Genomic DNA, 18,777 nt, shown 5'->3' on the forward strand with positions numbered 1-18,777 from the left:
CTTGAGTTGAATATTGCCTTAGCACAGGGGTGTCCAAACGTTTTTCTACCTTGGATTTGAAAAATAATCAATTAAATATGACATGTTCTCCAAACCTGTAGATATTTTTACAAGGATCCTGTATTGTGTGTGTATTGTTGTGGACAAAAATTGCTATAGAAGTAATTTCTGCTACATGAATAATACTGACCAAGTGCAGGAACTTTGAAAATGCAATAACAATCGCCCACTGCTATCATGCGTGTTATTTAGCAAGGCAGCACCTTGAACGCAGTCTGTTTTGCTTCTAACCTACAATACAAAACAAGACGCTAGGCCAAATAGTTATGAGGTCAACTTTATTAAGTTAACTATGAACTGAGATTTAAAATCACGTGGTGTCCAAATCATCACCACTGTTACCGATTGAGTATTTTTCATGAACTCAACATTGTTCAGTTATCTTTTTACATGTTCTATATGATGAACATTATGATGAGTTGTTTTGTTCATAATGCTCGAATGATGGCAAACTCCAAATTCAATTGTTTCACTTGGTTTTTCATGGTAGCGGAGAGACGGGGGAATACTGGTAGTATACCTACCGGAGGCGGATGTTAAGCGTATGTACTGTACATATTATATAATGTTCTCTGATTGGTTTATCGCCTCCAGCGTACTTATCACGTCCCTGATGATCCGACAGTCAATCAAGCACAGCTCTTACCAAAGTTTTACAGATTTTGAAACTCAGTGCGCATCATCGAGTTTTGCACATTTTAGTGCGAAAAATACGTTTTTGTTTTTTTTTATGCAATTTTTGCCTTTTTTAAAATTTGTTTTAATAATGTGCCACTGGCCAAAAAGATAAACAGCCCCAGGCCGCACTTTGGACACCCCTGCCTTAGCATACCTCCAGCCTGCTGCATTTGCAGCTGCTACCTGATTTCACTTTCTTTCCACTCTAAGCCAATGTTTTCTTTTCTCTTTCCCCTTCCCCCCCTTTTTCCTTCATTACGGCCCCCACACTTGCTTCTCATGATTCCTCTCATCCATCCTTCTATGCTCAATTATCTCCCTCCTTTCCTTCCCAACTCCTTGATGTTCACGTCTCACCCACATCTACTTACTGTTCCACTACACCCTCCTTACAACCACTTCTTCATCCACCCCTCCCTCTACCTCTCCAACCTAATGGTGACTCTGTGGCGGCTGGTGTGGGCATGTGGGCCTGCCTGACAGAATTTTGCATGCGTGGCCTGTCTAACTTTTATTCCGATTCAAAGAAAAGGATTCGTACATCCTACCAGAGTAAGTCAAGCCTACTCGGTAGGCTGCAGGGTGTGTGTGTGTGTGTGTGTGTGTGTGTGTGTGTGTGTGTGTGTGTGTGTGTGTGTGTGTGCGTGTGCGTGTGTGCAGGGGGTGGGGGTTTCTTTGTTTAGCTTGTTGAAGGTTGTTGACAAAGTTAAATAACAAAGCCAAACCAAAGAGATGCTTGGAATGACGGTGGCGATGTCTGGTCTCATAACAGGATATCAGAAGTGATTTAGCCAATAAACTGGAGCTGCCTGTTCCACTCATGTCCCTGGTTTGTCTTTTACAGAAACACAGACGCTCCCTGGAGTCTTTTAGTAAGGCCAGTTATGAATATTACATGATCCATTTGATGGACTGAATTTTTCAAGTCAAATAGAACAAAATTGGTTCACTTTGACTAAAAGCTCAATGTTGAGCATTTGGGGTGGGGTTACGTCAAAGGAAAGAAACTACTTCCCCTTATTGCCTGTGTTTGATGCATGCAATGCACGCAGATCCCGATCCTTCATGTGGTTCTTTGGTTTTGTATCGGTGTATGCCACTTAACCATGTGATTTGCAGTACATAATCATGTCAACATATCAAAGCAATCTGGTTTTATCGTTCAAAGTTCAGATTTATAAAAATATACTGAACATATGGTAGTGCAGGTCACACTGGGATTCAGCCACTCTGCTCAAAGTAAACACTGATGAGCAGTAAAAAAGTTGATAATTCAGCCCAAAAATATGCAATAACATTATCTTTCAGCTCAGTTAAAGTTGCTGCAAGCCACGGATAGGCGGCTGCTTAGAGCCCGCTAACTAGTTGTCAAGGGAAAATTTGAGAATAATGAGCAGTGCAATTTCATTCCATTTTCATGCAAAGAGACTGACTAATCAATACAACTTGACAAGATGGCTTCTAAAGAAAATGTGAGAGTATTCATGCTGAAATAAAGAAAATAATCCATCCATTTTTTTATACCACTTATCCTCACTAGGGTGGCAGGTATGCTGGAGCCTATCCCAGCTGACTGAGGGAGATAAAATACAGAATACAGGGCAAGCTGACTAATTTGTTACACCAATCCATGCGTGAAATCGTCCGATACCAATACCGAGCATATACATGCAGTGTAAATGTTTAAATGTACTACTAGCTATATTAGGGGTCACCAAGGTTTTTTTGCTTGTACTTTTACAAAATGAAAATGGCCAAGAGCTAATCATTTTTATAACATTTATTTTCATAGCTCATTTCAAGCTCATTTGTTTCGCCAGAACATGAACCAAATGCTGGTGTTCACAACTCACATTTTTTTATGCAGCCGCCTCCCTCTTCTGTACCAGTGTGATATCGGTGACCCCAATGCTCGTTTCAAGCGCGGTGCAAATGCTCACTGGTCGCACGTACTACATGCTCCCAAATCCGTACCGGGGACCAGGGCTTTATAGCCGCTGCTAGACAGATGATCACATCACAAGCCTCAAACTCACCACACCATGACAAGTGCTCGCCGCCAAAATGACACACCAATCTAAGCGCTCGACTGTACTCAAATATCAACAACCGTCATTGGCCAGTCATCTTAGTGCAGTGGTCACGAACACGCGGCCCGCAGGCCAAATGTGGCCCGCAGCACACTAATTTGAGGCCCCCGCCTTGATATGAAAGTTTAATGTTAGTGCGGCCCGCGCAAGTTTGATATGGATGCTGTATGGTATCATGTACCCAGAAAAAATTATTACGTTTGATTAATGTTCATGTTAAAGGTTAAATAACTGTTAATAGTTATCCTCCCTATCCGTGTGGAAGTGGTAAGTTTTTGGCTATTTAAATTTAAAGGAAATAACTTGAAGGCTACCGTTTAGGTCGCTAGCTCTCTAGTTTGCGAGTTAGCATGTGTCTCAAGACCCTGCAGTTGCGCAATATGTTGTAAATAAAAAGAGTATAAATGTGACTATAGTCGTGTTTTGTCATGTCTACAGGGCTCTAATAATGCTTTGTTAATTTTAATCTGAAAAAAATAATTTGTCTACCCACCAACTATATGTGGTTTCTTAAGTTTTTATTATTTGCCGTTTTATTATTATTATTATTATTATATTTATTTATTACTGATTGATTGATTTTCTTTATTCTTGATTTGTTTATTTATTTTTCATCTTATTTTGTGCAGAAAAATAAAAATTAAGATATTTGAGAACAGTGGAATGTTTTATCAGAGCTTTAATTGTAGAAAATCGGAACCAAAGCACTGAAAAAGTTTGTATATTTTTCTGTTTTTAATAAATGCGTTTTTTGGGTTTTTTTGGAAAACCTGAGGCGGCCCAGTCTTGCCCAGACTCTAGCTCCAGTGGCCCCCAGGTAAATTGAGTTTGAGACCCCTGTCTTAGCGGTTAGCATGTAGGCCACACAGTAAGGAGATCGGGAAGACCTGTGTTCGATACTCCACTTGGGAGTGTGGGGTATGTATGTTTTGCATGGGTTTTCTTCGAGTACTCCTCCTACATCCCAAAAACATGCATGTTAGGTTAACTGGCGACTCCAAATTGGGATAGGCTCCAGCATACCCACAACCCTATTGAGGATAAATAACATGGTTGGATGGATACAATATACAGCAAATTTTATATAGTTTAATTAGTAATTTTGAAAAAATCTGTTATTCAAACCACTGCCTGTGACATATGCTAGCCGGTGGTGGTGTTATTATATTTTTTGTTGAAAAAATTTATTTGATCCGGTGGCAAACAGCAGCTTTAACTCATGGATATCTGATTGGATTTTGTTCAAAATCTAATTTACTGACATTTAAGCAGGATACCTCAATTTTATGAGTTCAAAAGTGAAGTTAAGTTTAACATAATTGTTAATGGAACCATAAGTACGGCAAATGTTAACAACAAAAACTTCTTTGGTCTCAGAGTGGCTGACATGAAGTTGATGTCTGTTGAATCTGTTCAGTTGGTGATGTTAAAATAATCACACATGCCTTCTCTATACTATTTTCCCTTCTTTGGGGCTGCCATTGGCTGTGGCAGGCCTTACTGAACTCTCTGACAACCAGCAGTCCGTTGACATGGAGAGAAGCAAGTCGCCCACCTCAGGTAACCCAATACGTACACACACCCACACACACACCTCACTGTACCACGACCAGGCTAGATTTCTTTACACGCCATTATCTTCAAGGCTCAGCTGCACCTACGGTATGTTTGTCTGTGACCCCGGACCTTTCACCGCGCCAGTTTCTCTTGATGCTTTTTTTTTTCACATCGCCCCGTCTTTTCATACGCTGCTGAAAGCTTTGCCAAGGGCTGCAAATCATGCAATGTGGTTGTTGGAAATAGATGGTTTATCTGATGCATTTCAAAGTCACATTGGGATTTTGATATTTTGATGTCATTACTCATTGCGATGAATATTTCAGCCTTTTGTTGGACAAGAGGAGCAAGTCGTGTTTCACAGTGGAACTTCGGTTTTCATCATTAATTCTGTTTCAAAAGGTCAAGGGATTTATGGAATTCAGTGGTGTTTATCACCTTCTTTGTCACAGTTCGAGCACTTATAACTTTTTTATTTGTCTGTAATATAAAAAAGCACATATAAGACTCCATTGAACGCATCAGTGCTTAGGGCACATTATTAGAAGGTAGAAATGAGACAAAAACTGAACAAATAAACAACATACACGCATTAGACTCCCTGCTTAGAATCTGTCTATAGTGTCCCAACTCTAAGCAACTATCCATTCACAAAGTCACCAGTGTGTGGAAGCTTTGATTGGGCACTGTTTGGCCGTATGATAACCAAGACAGTGTACGAAAACAAAACATTTTTTGGCAAAAACTGAATCCTACAAAAACCGAAGTCTTTTTTTGTGATGTTGACAAGTTATGCACTTTGGTCTGTGTGTCGTCACTTGTTGAAAACCCATTAATGCTCAAACTTAGTTCTTGATTGGGAAACTAATGTTGCATTTATAGTTTAAATGTGAACTTTACAGGAAGACTCATTAAGTGTGACTCAGTGTTGATTCACTGGCGAGAATTACTTAAGCAGATGAGCAGAATGTTTTCTTTCAAACCTTTTCCCGGCTCGACAAATAAGCACTGATGGTGATGTTTCAGGATTCATTTAAAAGGTGAATTTCAAAGCAAAATTGTTGCGGATGGCAGAGGGTTTTTTATTTTTTATTTTTCTTTAGGTTTCCTGCAGACATGTAGAAGATGGTCAGACTATAATATGTGAGGAAAATTGGTGAAAAATTACAACTGGTAGGACACTGATAGGAGCTTCGACCGTGACAAAATGTAACATTGCGGATAAGCTGTTATCAGTTGGGATGTGACAGAAAGAAAAGACAATTTCCTTGTAGAGAATTGGGTGAGAATGACTACCATTGTACTTTCCCTACCCCTTATGTGACCTTTACCTCACCACTTTTTGGCAAAGGATGTTCTTTGCCATACATTTCTGGTTTTCAGATGAGACTATACAGACTTGATGGCCTTTGTATGATCAGTCTCACTGTTTATCCGAGCTCAACCTATTACTAATAATCTATTTTGGCCAGACCAGGTGTCTTGTGAGGAGGACAGGCAGGCTGACCATTTGGAAAGAATCCATTTCATAAAGCGAGTGAAAGCTCGGGTGAGTCCAAGCTCAAGCCGAATGAATAAAATGTGGATTCGTGCCAAGCCAATTTGAGGCACAAAGTGAGGTGTATAATTGAAGCTCCAAGTGTCATGGCAACAGTGGGGGAGGACACACTGTCAAGTGTGTATGCACACATTTCCTGAGGACAGCATGAACACATTAATGCGCTCATCCCAATAATGAGGTCAACTAACATTGAAATTCTTGTCTTGCATTGTATGCTGACCACCTCTTGGGAAGTAAATGTTGGTTACACTCAATATACGGCAATATCTGAAGATCATTGTCACATGATGACACTAAAATGGAACCAGGAGTGAACGTTTTGGATGGCTCTATACGGTCGGCTGGATGGAGGAGTCACAGTCAGGAGCTGTAGGTACAGCTGGAATATGTGCAGATTCTGGAAGATCTATCATGTGTAGCTGCTTTATAGGATTTCACAAATCCGAAAATGAGGTCCCCTTTAATCTTTGTGCTTTTTTTGTGATACATTGATACACTATTGTAAAAATATTTTGACTTTATTACCATAATATTAGAACTTGTCCCCCAAGCTAGGTTTCTGAAACTTTGCTTTGTTTTTCTTTTTTGTCATAATATTATGAATTTATTTTTTCTTTATTTTTTTTATTTTTTTATTTTTTTTGCTTTAAAAATGAGTTTATTGTGAGTGAGGAGTTTATTGTTAGTGACATTCAGTTTCATTCAGTTCAGAAAAAAATCTTAATTGTATGACTTTTCTCCCTTATACAGTATCACATTTAGTTCACTCTAAGGTTTTTTTTGGCAATAAACAATATTGATGTAGTCTGGGTTGGTGTCGCATGTTAATGACAAAAATATCACTAGTCAAAGACTTATTTTGCTAGTGCAGGTTTCGTGTCCCTCAGTGTTTTATGTAAAGGGGCTTGTGACTGTAGCGCACATTGTTTTCGGAGCAGTGGGCTATTTATTTTTTCTTTAGTATTTCTAATCTAGGCTGCACGGCGGACGAGTGGTTAGCATGCAGGCCTCACAGCTAGGAGACCCTAGTTCAATTCCACCCTCGGCCATCTCTGTGTGGAGTTTGCTTGTTCTCCCCGTACATGAGTGGGTTTTCTCCGGGTACTCCGGTTTCCGCCCACATTCCAAAAAACATGCTAGGTTAATTGGCCACTCCAAATTATCCATAGGTATGAATGTGAGTGTGAATGGTTGTTTGTCTATAGTATGTGCCCTGTGATTGGCTGGCCACCAGTTCAGTTCAGGGTGTACCCCGCCTCTCGCCCGAAGACAGCTGGGATAGGCTCCAGCACCCCCGCGACCCTTGTGAGGAAAAAGCGGTAGAAAATGAATGAATGAATGAATGATACACTATTGTGAAAATATTTTGACTTTTTTACCATAATATTAGAACTTTTCCCCCAAGATAGGTTTCTTAAACTTTGCTTTGTTTTTCTCTTTTGTCATAATATTACAAATTTATTTTTTCTTTAGTATTTCCAAATTGTCCATCGGTATGAATGTGAGTGTGAATGGTTGTTTGTCTATATGTGCCCTGTGATTGGCTGGCCATCAGTCCAGGGTGTACCCCGCCTCTCGCCCGAAGACAGCTGGGATAGGCTCCAGCACCCCCGTGACCCTCATGAGGGTAAGCAGTAGAAAATGAATATATGTATTTCTAATATACTAACATGATGGTTCCATTGTGTCTTGGTCATCATGTCAGCTGGTTTAGAACTGAGCAATTCCTTGACATGTGGGTGCCGGGATTTAAGGTGCTTGCACTGTGGTCTGTCTTGTGGAGTAGTGGTCTTCACTGGTCTGTGCCTTCCGAGCAAGAGCCAGCATAGCTTCTTCTCGTCTGATTTCGGCTGGGGCGATTCCAGCTAGGAGAGGTAGTGCATTGGGGTGGCTCGTAGACATCCAAAGACCGTGCAAAGGGAATCGTTGAGGGCAGTGACGAGCATTTTTACATGAGATCTGCGGCACCAGACTGAGGTACAGTACTAAGCAGCAGTGAAGACCGGGGTCTCGGTGGAAATGTTCTTGTTGTGGCTCCTCATGTGGTACCAGGCCATGGGCTTTGCCTTGGCACAATCCAGGTGTTCTTTGAATTCGATCAAGCTTTAGGCGAAGGTACGTAGGGGATGCTTGAGACTGTAGCCGGGTGCTGTCAACCATGATGTTAATCTGCCGTGATGCTTCCCTGTTGTTAAGGTGGAACATTGTCAACACTGTCTTGTCAATGCTGAGCTTCAGGCGCCAGTTCTCCAGATACAAAGACAGCATGTTCATGTCCTCTGAGAGGCCCTGCTCCACTACCTGTCAGTATGGTTTGCAAATGGACCTTAAGATTACCATCCGCAACAACACATCATCAGTAGGGTAAATGGTCTAAACCCAGCTAACATTTCCTATTACTGGGTGAACAACACAACCCAACGCTTTGCAATGATAGGAAGAGCAGATATCGAAGGATAAAAAAGCAACATAGCCAATAACGCTAGTAATGGGTCATTTGTGAAAGCGCTTAAAATCAGGTCTTTGATGTTAGCTGCTGGCTTTTTGAAGTGAAAGACACATTCCCTTCTAAGAGTCTTCTAAAAACGCCCTTTTTGATGCAAATGGAGAGTGACCCATTACTAGAACCTAAGCAAACAGGTCCAGGTTGCTAGGATCCAGACCAGTAATGGGCAGTTCTTGAACGCCCTTAAAACAAAACCTTGGCTCTAGCCTGGATCCTGGCAATGGCTCGTTCTAGTGATGGCTCATATTAGCCTAGAAATGGCTCTTTGATGTGAACTCTTTCACTTCATAAAGCCGCGTCTGAGACTGCTTCAAACAACCCATTACTAGAATCCAGGCTAGTCATGGAGCTAAGAGCATATCTCTAAGACATATTGATGATTTATTGATCAAAATTATGGTTGTTTAGTCGTGGTGGACTGTGTTGTATTGGTGCCATCCTCTTGTCATTATGTGACGATGAGCTTATTGGTCATGTTGGCATCCATCTTAAAACACACAATAAAATGAGTTCATCTTTAGAGCGAGTGTCTCTTTTGAATGAATGATGAATTTCTATCACGATATGTCTTGGTCCACTTCCATTATAAAGTCTATTATTGTTATGTTTGAGCTTCACAGTGAGGGAATGAAACAAGATGATGAAAACTAAATAGACATGTACTTTATGTCTTGGCAGAGTCTTTGAGAATTGTAATGTGCAAAAGGTCATAGTCATTCTGTTGCATGATAACCCTTTCATTTTCAAATTAGGAAATGGCACAAGGCAGGGAATAGTGGAAACGGAGATGGATGAAATGTGTTGCTTGCGCTTGATAGCTTGAGCGATCAGGGTGAATATTGACGTCCACCTCCCTGTGGCTGTTTTGTTGCCCCCCCCATTCTCCCACTCAAGGATGTTGCAAAAGGCGGACAAGCTTATTAAGGAAGACAGGCATCATATGTTTCTCATCTCTCCTTCATGCATAGCATCAGCCTAATTTTCCTCATCTTTTTATTTTTTTTACTCCGTTTTGTCATTAGGCACAGTAATTAGCATTTTCCCTGAAAGCGCACCCGCGCTTCACATTTTTTTCTTTGTCTTTCAATGTCATTTCATCAGGTGCTTCGGTTTTGTTTGAAGGAGTTTCATGTCAGGTTTGGCTGTAATGTACTTGGGCCAAACCGAGTCAGGAGATGGGCTAATAAGATGTCATGTCTCTGAGCTGTGTCTTGCCTGGCAGGATATATTTAGCACTTAGCTTGTCAGGGGACTGAAGATACTGTGCAAAAACAACGTCACCTGCTCAGCTGCTTGCCGATCAAGTGTTTTTATGTAAAACAATAACTGATTTCCATTTGGTGTTTAATTGATACCAACTGCCAGGCCTTCAGATTTGCCTAAAGGTGTGAGTTATGCATAATGTACTGTATTAAGCATATCATTTTACAGTGGTAATTGGATTTCATTTCTGTGCCTGCACATTTGCATACATGTGCATAATCTATATAATTATGATAACCGTTTTGCCATCAATAAATAGCCCTATCTTTTAGAGCAATGATCCCTCTATGCACGGTGACTACCTACCTATACACCAAATTCCAAATTTAGTCAACAGCTGCAGTCACGATTCTGCACTGCCATCCAAGGCACAGTTCAAACCTTTGAGCTTCAGATGCTGCTTTTCAGAAAGCATTATGAGTGGGCGGCATTGATGCCCATCATTGTTTCACCTCTGTTACTCTGTGGTTTTGAATGATGACAGAAACAGTTGGCTTGTGTGAGAGCTTTTGTTCTATTCGATTCTAATGGCAATACACATGGAGCCTGTTTTGACTTTACCACTAATTCAATTTAAATAGCAAAATATTGATTTCATGGTAATATTGGTTTCCTCTTGTCATGCTGAATGCTGAAAGGAGGAGGTATGTTAAAGCCTTCCATGATACGCTCCTGGTGAAAATTTTACAACTAGTTGAAAAATTGCAAGAATTTACATTTTGTACTGTTGGATCTTAAAGGGGACCTATTATGCTTTTTCCACTTTTGTGACCTATAAATGTTGTTGTTGTTGTTAGACTGTATTATTGTGTTGATGCTGATGCCAAAGTTTCAGAAAATGATGCTTTCACGTTTGGAAGTGAGCCCTGAAAGAAGTTTGAGATGGCCCTGAACGCTTGATTTCAGAGAGCTTTTTCTAACATTGTCTCACTATGACTTCAAAGTGATCTTTGTGAGAAATCACAGACTGCATGAAGCCCTTATATGGGCGTGCCCAGGTACAAGCTGAGTGTGACCAATCACAGCTGGAAGGTGCAGATTCTGGAAGATCTAAAAAGCTAGTTATTGTGTGTATAGCTGCTCTATAGGAGTCCACAACTCAATACAAATGGCTGGAAATTAGCATAATAGGTCCCCTTTATGGAGGCTCTAAGTAGAACTTTAGAATGCAAAAAGCCAGAAATGGGAGTGAAGCAAAAAAAAAAAAAACATAGGAAGCATTTTAATGCAAACTGAAATTAAACTGCAATAGGCTGGTTCAAAAATCTACCAGGTTTGGAACCTTGCTGAAAATGCATGTTTGGGTCAACATATTGCAGTGGCTCTCAAATGGTGACCCAAAAGGAGGTAGCCTTTTGAAAAACAACAATAATCAATGAGCCAGCGTCCCTGAATGCATCTCCTGTTCTTATCTGTGGTATTGGCTTGCTACGCCACCATACGGTGCGGGACATGTTTATTTATTGTAACTTTTGTCAAGCTTGGACTGGAGGGAAAAGACACGAAATGGGGACTTAGCATGCCGTCTGTTGTCCAACACACAGCCGCAGATATTTGCTGGACAAGAGCACGCCATGAAGAGATATACAGCCTTTCACCGCTGATGCTCACATCATTGTGCCATTGTGTCACTTCGATTATAAAATATTGTTTGAGTTGAAAAATTTCCACAAGTTGTGTCACCGCTTGTCATTGAGTGGTCATGGTGGGTCCTGCAGCCAAACCAATTGAAACCCACTGATGGAGAGTGTAATCAGGTCGATATAAGCAATGTTACTCCAATAACCTGTTGAGTGATTTCCAGTGCTTGTAACAGTGTAACACCACAGAATACCAATATTATACCAATATTAGATTTATTTTAGTGTGAGTGAGTGCATTGGAAATCTTGGTGCTTCGTGGCTGCTTTCAAAAATGTTTGCACCGACAAATATCCTGTTCGGAACAGGAAAAGGGGACCTCCCCTTTCATCTCCCATTGGGCTTGGGTTCCCATGGCAACTGGTTTGTAGAACACAGATTCTGGTTGTTGATTTGATTGACTTTTAGCCTGACCAGATGAGCTCTGGGTCAAATGATAAGCAGGCTAGCAGTTGGCATGCAGAAATATGGTGGGGAAAGGTTGTTCCTCTGGATATGTACGTGTGTTTTTTATGGAAAGGTAACACGGAACGCCGTAAACCGAGGACCACCTGTATTCATTTTATGAAGTGTATGATGTCATAGCATGAAAATATTAAACTAATATATTCCTCAGATGAACAAGGGATATTATAATGTTGATAGAGGCAAAGGATGAAACGTTAAAAGTTATTAGATTGTCGGGTTGTTGTTGTTCAGTTGACTTGTGTGTCATGTCTACCTCTAAACTTGTTATTAATATTTCTCTTTTTTAACTACCATCCATTACTGTTTTTGTACTGTTCCTGGCAAGCCTTTCATTTCCCTGGTCCACCCATTCTGTTATGTCTTTCCCCTTTTGCTCTGAAGTCTTGTCTGTTCTGTTGGATCTCCTATTCCAGTTCATTACCCAACCTCCCTTCACAATGACCCACGCGTCCTGCCAGAGCCGGTGGCCAGTCTGAGAGCCAGTCACTGCAGCCCGGTCTTTTACTTGTTGGACAATGGTAAGAGGAGGGATGTGTCACAGATCCACCTCATAGACATCTGCTTGTGGCTTTTGCACCGTATGCACCATGTGGAAATGAAGTGGGTAATGGTAACGGGTGTTTGTTTCAGTGTTGCATCATGCATGCTAAGCGGGCTTCCACACTGTGAGCAATATCACCTGTAAAAACACACACATTTATCCAGTTGAAATGCAATTATTTTTTGCAGAGCAAGGCACGTTTGCCCGAGTGTTTTTCATTAAATCAGTATACGTGCACAATCAGACCCCTTCACACCACAATCAGTCCTAATAGAGAGCCGTGTTGCTTGCAGTGTACACAAGCTGAAAGGGACTGTGTGTTCTAACAGTAGGCTTGTCTAACATCTCCATGCTTCTGTGCAGGTGACTGTCCCTTTGCTCTTGTCGCAACTGGGTAGACATGTTTTTTTTTTCCCTCCATGGCAGGCAGGCAATGGATCTCCGTTCTTTGCTGTGTTATCACTACATCTCCAATGGAATTGCACTTTATGTTACTCTACTGGAATGTGATGCTCGGAAATGTTCTTATTATTACTACAGCGGAACCTCGGTTTTCATCATTAATCTACTCCAAACTGTATTTTCCCTTAAAAAAATAATAAAAATCCAATGAATCTGTCACAGACATCCAAAAATATCAACATAAAACTCATTTTTATGAAGAATAATTATCGATTAAATTCAAAAAACAATGTGAAATACACATAAATAACACGTGAAGTGGCACTTTTGGTTATTTTGCTGGCATACTTAATTTAAACACTGAAAATACACAGTGCGCTGGAACGCCTCATCAGCGCATAGCCCACATTGCTTAGTAAAAAAAAAAAAAAGAACGTTTTTCCTCATTATGTGTGAGTTTAATGAACAAATAAACCAACTGGACAGACATAATAAAGCTAATTAAAGGATTCCCTGTTTGGAATCTGTCCATAGTGTCCCAACTGTAAAAGTACCTCTTAACAAATACTGGATGCTTTGTTTGGGCACTCGATGAGTTTGTAGGCACACTGGCTCTATGCTAACTGAGACAGTGTATAAAAACCAAGACAAACCGAGGTACCGCTGTATAAATAACACTGTGTAGTTAATATTCTCTCAGGCTACACATTCATTACTGTTGTTTTGTCTGCAGTGCTCAATGCACAAATATGTTGTGAATTATTCTGACTTTTGTGTATTTGGGACATTAATTCTTGTACAACCTAAATTGTATTTCCTGGACCTAATTATTACTACTAACATCAGATAGTCAAAGCACAAATTTAGGCTGTCCATCAAGTAACGGTTGCATGCTATTGTGTTAATATTGTCACATTATGAGAGCATAACACAAACCCACCAACTACCTCCCACAGGGAGATTGTGGTTTTTAATTGACGGATTATAGTGATTTAAATTAATTGTTAGCTTGTACATTCAGCCACCATAACGTACAGAAGAGTACGTTATATTTATGTCTTATTGCTGTGTGATTTTTTTTTTTTTTATGTCAAAACTGAAATGCATAAACAGGAAATGTGAGCTTTGCACGGCCTCCGCAGTCAATATTGCGCTACCTACAAGGCCCTTCCCACAAAAAAAAAGTATGCACTTCATAAGTCGGCGTATTCAAGCAAATTCATGGTCAAAGCTGTATTCACTACAACATGCTATTATCCTCCCCATAAGTGAAAAACTCATCCATGCCATCTCAACTTTGAAATTCACAGTTATCTACTGACACTGAAATGCTTGCAAAATGTGTTTTATCACTTTATTGGGTTTATTCTGTGTCTGTGATTTTTGACTCCTTTGTCAAATCAGTTGCGCTCCCTTGTCAGACGTTCTTCAATCCTGATCCTTAGACAAAAGAGATTATATTTGGAAGGGAAAAAAAAGGAGTTGGGATCAAAATCCTAATCCTTATCTTGTAACTCAACAAGATGTAAGTCTGAGACACAAGACAAAGATGGTGTAACTATGTAACGTGAACATTGTGCATGTATGTATAATACCGTTTGAGCAGAGATTGCTGAGAGCGCTGACAGGGAACAACAATGCAGCATGCTTTTTTCAAATCTGCACCTGCAACTTGCATGGTCAGGTTCCCCTTTTTGCTTCTCTTTGAAATTTTTACTTTGACTCGAGATAAAACCGACTGACGGTATTCTATTTTCATTTGCTTTTATTTTTATTTTATTTTTTTTACACGTTTATTTTGAAAGGATTAACTGGTGCTTTGTTTCCTGTCCCTTTGTTTCAGTAAAGGGACCCGGCAGAAAGTTAAGTCTGCCAACAGATCTTAAGACCGATCTTGGTACGGTAGGCGAAAGCCAGCAGTTCTCACGTGTGTTCTTTTTGAGTCATTGGGTTTCTACTTTTGTCATGTTTTCTCGGCTTTAATGTTGCTTGATTATTCTTTTCACTTCCAAGTTTCTTCTTTCAGTTTCCTTGCCACTCTCTCCTGTTTAAGTAATTCATGAGAAGACCTGAAGTGTTTGCTCATTTTCTTTTTTTTCTCATCGGTGTCTATTCATTTCTTCTACATTTTGCAAGTGTTTAAAAAGGTGACTTGTAACGCATACTCTTATCTTGATATGGAGCTCCCTCTCATTTTATCTTTACTGGTTCATCCGCTTATTTTACGCAACCTTTCCTCCATTGGCAGCATTGCTCGACAGTGATTGGATCACTTGCTACCTCTGTCATTGTAACTGGATCATTTCCTTCTCAAACAGCAACTGAGCGTTGTCGTCATCCGTGTCTGACTGCATATACGTCATTGTGGATTCCCCTTTGCTTCGCTTCTTGCAGTATTGTCTCTGCTTTGAGCTTTTGCTTCTTTAACTTGCGCAAGTTAACTGTGCCTACATATGTAGTCCACTGACCTTTTGTTCCTTACAGCCGCAGCAAGAGCATAAAGGCAAAAAAAACCAAAATCATCTCTGTTTTGAAGTGAATTACATTATTAGAGCAGTGGTTCTCAACTGGTTATATTGCGGGACCCACCAAATGAACTACTGAAACTCCTCAAATATCTTATATTTAATGAAAAGAAATAAAGTGGCCAATAACAGTGTACCACCGTGTGGAGAGACACGAGACAAGATGATGCACGATATTGGGTTCATAAGAACAAGACTGGATAATATATTAACATTACTTTGAAAAGGAGCTAGGGTGAGAAGCTCAGTGTAGAGCTGTTATTCTTTCACATCGAGAGGAACCAGTTGCGGTGGCTTGGGCATTTAGTCCCGATGCCTCTTGGATGCCTTCTTGGTGTTCCGGGCGTGGCACATAAGGAGGCCCCTGGGTAGACTTGGTAGGACACGCTGGAGGGATTATGTTTCACAGCTGGTCTAGGGACTCCTTGGTGTCCTTTCAGTGGAACTGGGAAAGGTGACCAGGTGGATGGATGGATGTTGGATGAATGGATGGAAGGATAGAAGGGTAGAAGGATGGATGGATGGGTGGACGGATGGCTGGACAGATGATGGATAGGTGATGGATGGATGGATGGATGGATGGATGGATAGACAGATGATGGACAGCTGGATAGACAGATGATGGATAGGTGATGGATGATGGATGGAAGGAAGGATGGACAGATGATGGATGGAAGGATAGAAGAATGATGGATGGGTGATGAATGGAAGGACAGAAGGATGGATGGATGGATGGATGTTGGATGGTTGGATGGATAGACAGATGATGGACAGCTGGATAGACAGATGATGGATAGGTGATGATGGATGGATGGACAGATGATGGATGGAAGGATAGAAGAATGATGGATGGGTGATGAATGGAAGGACTGAAGGATGGATGGATGGATGTTGGATGAATGGATGGAAGGATAGAAGGGTAGAAGGATGGACGGATGATGGATAGGTGATGGATGGATGGATAGACAGATGATGGACAGCTGGATCGACATATGATGGATAGGTGATGGATGGATGGATTGATGGATGGATGGACAGATGATGGACGGATGATGGATGGAAGGATAGAAGAATGATGGATGGGTGATGAATGGAAGGACAGAAGGATGGATGGATGGATGGATGGATGTTGGATGAATGGATGGAAGGATAGAAGGGTAGAAGGATGGATGATGGATAGGTGATGGATGGATGGATGATAGACAGATGATGGACAGCTTGATAGACAGATGATGGATAGGTGATGGATGGATTGATGGATGGACAGATGATGGATGGGTGTTGGATGGATGGATGGACAGATGATGGATGGGTGATGGATGGATGAATGGACAGATGATGGATGGATGGACAGATGATGGATGGGTGATGGATGGATGGACCTTTAAAAAAAGTCTAATGACCAAATATAGGACTGGACAAACAGACTTTTTTTGTGACAAAGTGTATTTTTTGTGTTTTTAAATGTTGCATGCATGACTTACATATGATGCTTTTAACTGTTGATTTTTTTTTTCACAAAAACTAAAATTCTAAAAGCTAAAACAACAACAGCAATTGCAGCTGTTTCTACTAAAAGGAGATTGCAGTAGATTTTTCACGATCGGGCTTCATTGCTTTACGGTGCGACCCCAGGATGCAGCAAACAGGACCAAATGCAGGTAAAAATATTTGAATCTGTGCAATAACAGCACCAGTAGGAAAAGCAATTCAGGGATCAGACGGACGACCGACAATGATCCCACACAGGAAGAAGCACACACCTGAACTAAATACACACAGAAATTAGGCACAGGTGTGGGTGATTAGGGCAACCAAGGCAGACGCGTGAAAACAGGAAGTCAAATACAAAATAAGAGTGCAAAACGGAAACCAAAGCCCAAGAAGGTAACTCAAACAAACTGGGAACCCACACAGGGCGTGACAAGATTAGCTAACTTAAACTGCACAACCAGGGAGTAGTACATTTCCAAAGTAGATGCCAGTGTCACATGTTTGATAGAAGTCATATGCAGTGATCGGCATTTGATCTGACAAATTTTAAGTAATTTGATCCAATGTAGAACTCATATGGCTTAAGTTTGGACATTAACACCAACGGCAGATGTTGAACTTTAATAAACAAAACAAAAAAAAAAAATCAGCCACACGTAGCAGGTAGGTTTGCAAGGTTTGTAGTGTGCATAAAGCACTTAATGTGTGGTTCCAATACTGACCACTAACAATAATGATGCCATAGCTCACTGTCGGACTTTTGGCTGCCCTGTGCCTGTAAGACAGCTTTTCCCTTAAATTAGAAATATCATCACATTTTAATCTAGCGACACCCCTAATGTTTAGTGTGTACGCATTGTTTTGATAGCTGTGTTGGTTTTGTTAAGACTGCAAGTTCAATAAGTGGTCATAGTCTCCTGTCTGTGTGTTTTTGGGTCATGGCTTTAAATTAAAGTGTTTCTTTAAAGCAGACTAAAGATACTTCTGACCATTTCCGGTGTGACTACAGATCGCCACACGATACAAACATTGTCGGTTGTCTTCTGTGAAAGAATTACTGAGCGTTGTCACCACCTTAAGAGTATTCATTGATTTTATCCCAATTTTTCATTTATTAAAATTTTTTATATTATTTATACCCATTTATTACCCACAACCCACTGTAAAACTGGTCCCACCAGTTGAGAATCACTGTATTAGAGTACACATGGTAAACCCCAACTCTGCTAGACTATAATGGTAATGGTCTCAAATATTGGATGTGTGTGGGTGTTAATGTCTGCATGCGCTCCTAATGAATCCGTGAATTCATGAGAATTGACATCCTCTCTTCTACGTGTAAGTGTTCTTTGGAACTCTGTCTTGTTTCTCTGTTTGAAATCTTGCTCCTAAAAATCTCAGTCCCTAAAAATGTTGATGGTTGGCTCTGTGTTATCTGCCGGATTCAATCCATTCCTCAGACAGGTGTTGTGCAGAGACAGAGTGGCACCCAATTGTTTTTATCTTTCCTTTGAAAAGTAATTATTTATGCAATTAAAAAACAGAGGACTCGAATTGGAAATGTCAACAGAAAGATCAATTCCTAGCATACTGTAGATACTGTAAGACAGTGCTTTTCAGATTGGGGGGGTGGGTGAAATGTCAGGTAGGCATGAGAGGCAGGGATGACTTTCAATATTAGTGCAGACCTGCCAACATGTATGAATTTGTCGTACTCAACATGCGGCTTGATTTGTTGCATTTCACTGGATTCAGTTTCCAGTTCAGTCTTTGCAGTACATATAAGTAAATACAAATCAGTCTATAGTATTTCACATTGGCACAAAAAAATTGATTCTTATTTATTTACTCGGCAGCAACCAGCAGAGGCACTGTTGTTTCAGGCTCAACATTGCAATGGAAAGAAGACGAACACAGCATCAGCTATGAGAAACTGCACCCACAAAGACCACCGCTATGGCACAGCTCCTCCAGGCTGAATTAATCTGCTTG

At 40.6% G+C, this 18,777-nt stretch overlaps 1 protein-coding gene across 11 annotated transcripts in view; it reads left to right on the plus strand.

Annotated features, from left to right (window-relative positions):
* The window catches only part of stxbp5l (syntaxin binding protein 5L), a 164,029-nt gene that overhangs the window by 118,639 nt on the left and 26,613 nt on the right, over nt 1–18,777 (plus strand). For 3 of the 11 annotated variants that reach the window (XM_058082208.1, XM_058082211.1, XM_058082213.1), the window contains exons 19-20: nt 1,222–1,290; nt 4,323–4,388. In XM_058082208.1, coding sequence (XP_057938191.1) covers nt 1,222–1,290; nt 4,323–4,388 — 135 coding nt within the window. Of the gene's footprint in view, nt 1–1,221; nt 1,291–4,322; nt 4,389–12,236; nt 12,342–14,609; nt 14,664–18,777 lie in introns of all 11 variants that reach the window. The other 8 variants (XM_058082209.1, XM_058082212.1, XM_058082214.1 and 5 more) reach the window with 4 other exon arrangements.

This window comes from Doryrhamphus excisus, chromosome 9 (genome assembly GCF_030265055.1).
Source record: "Doryrhamphus excisus isolate RoL2022-K1 chromosome 9, RoL_Dexc_1.0, whole genome shotgun sequence".
Classification (NCBI taxonomy): domain Eukaryota; kingdom Metazoa; phylum Chordata; class Actinopteri; order Syngnathiformes; family Syngnathidae; genus Doryrhamphus; species Doryrhamphus excisus.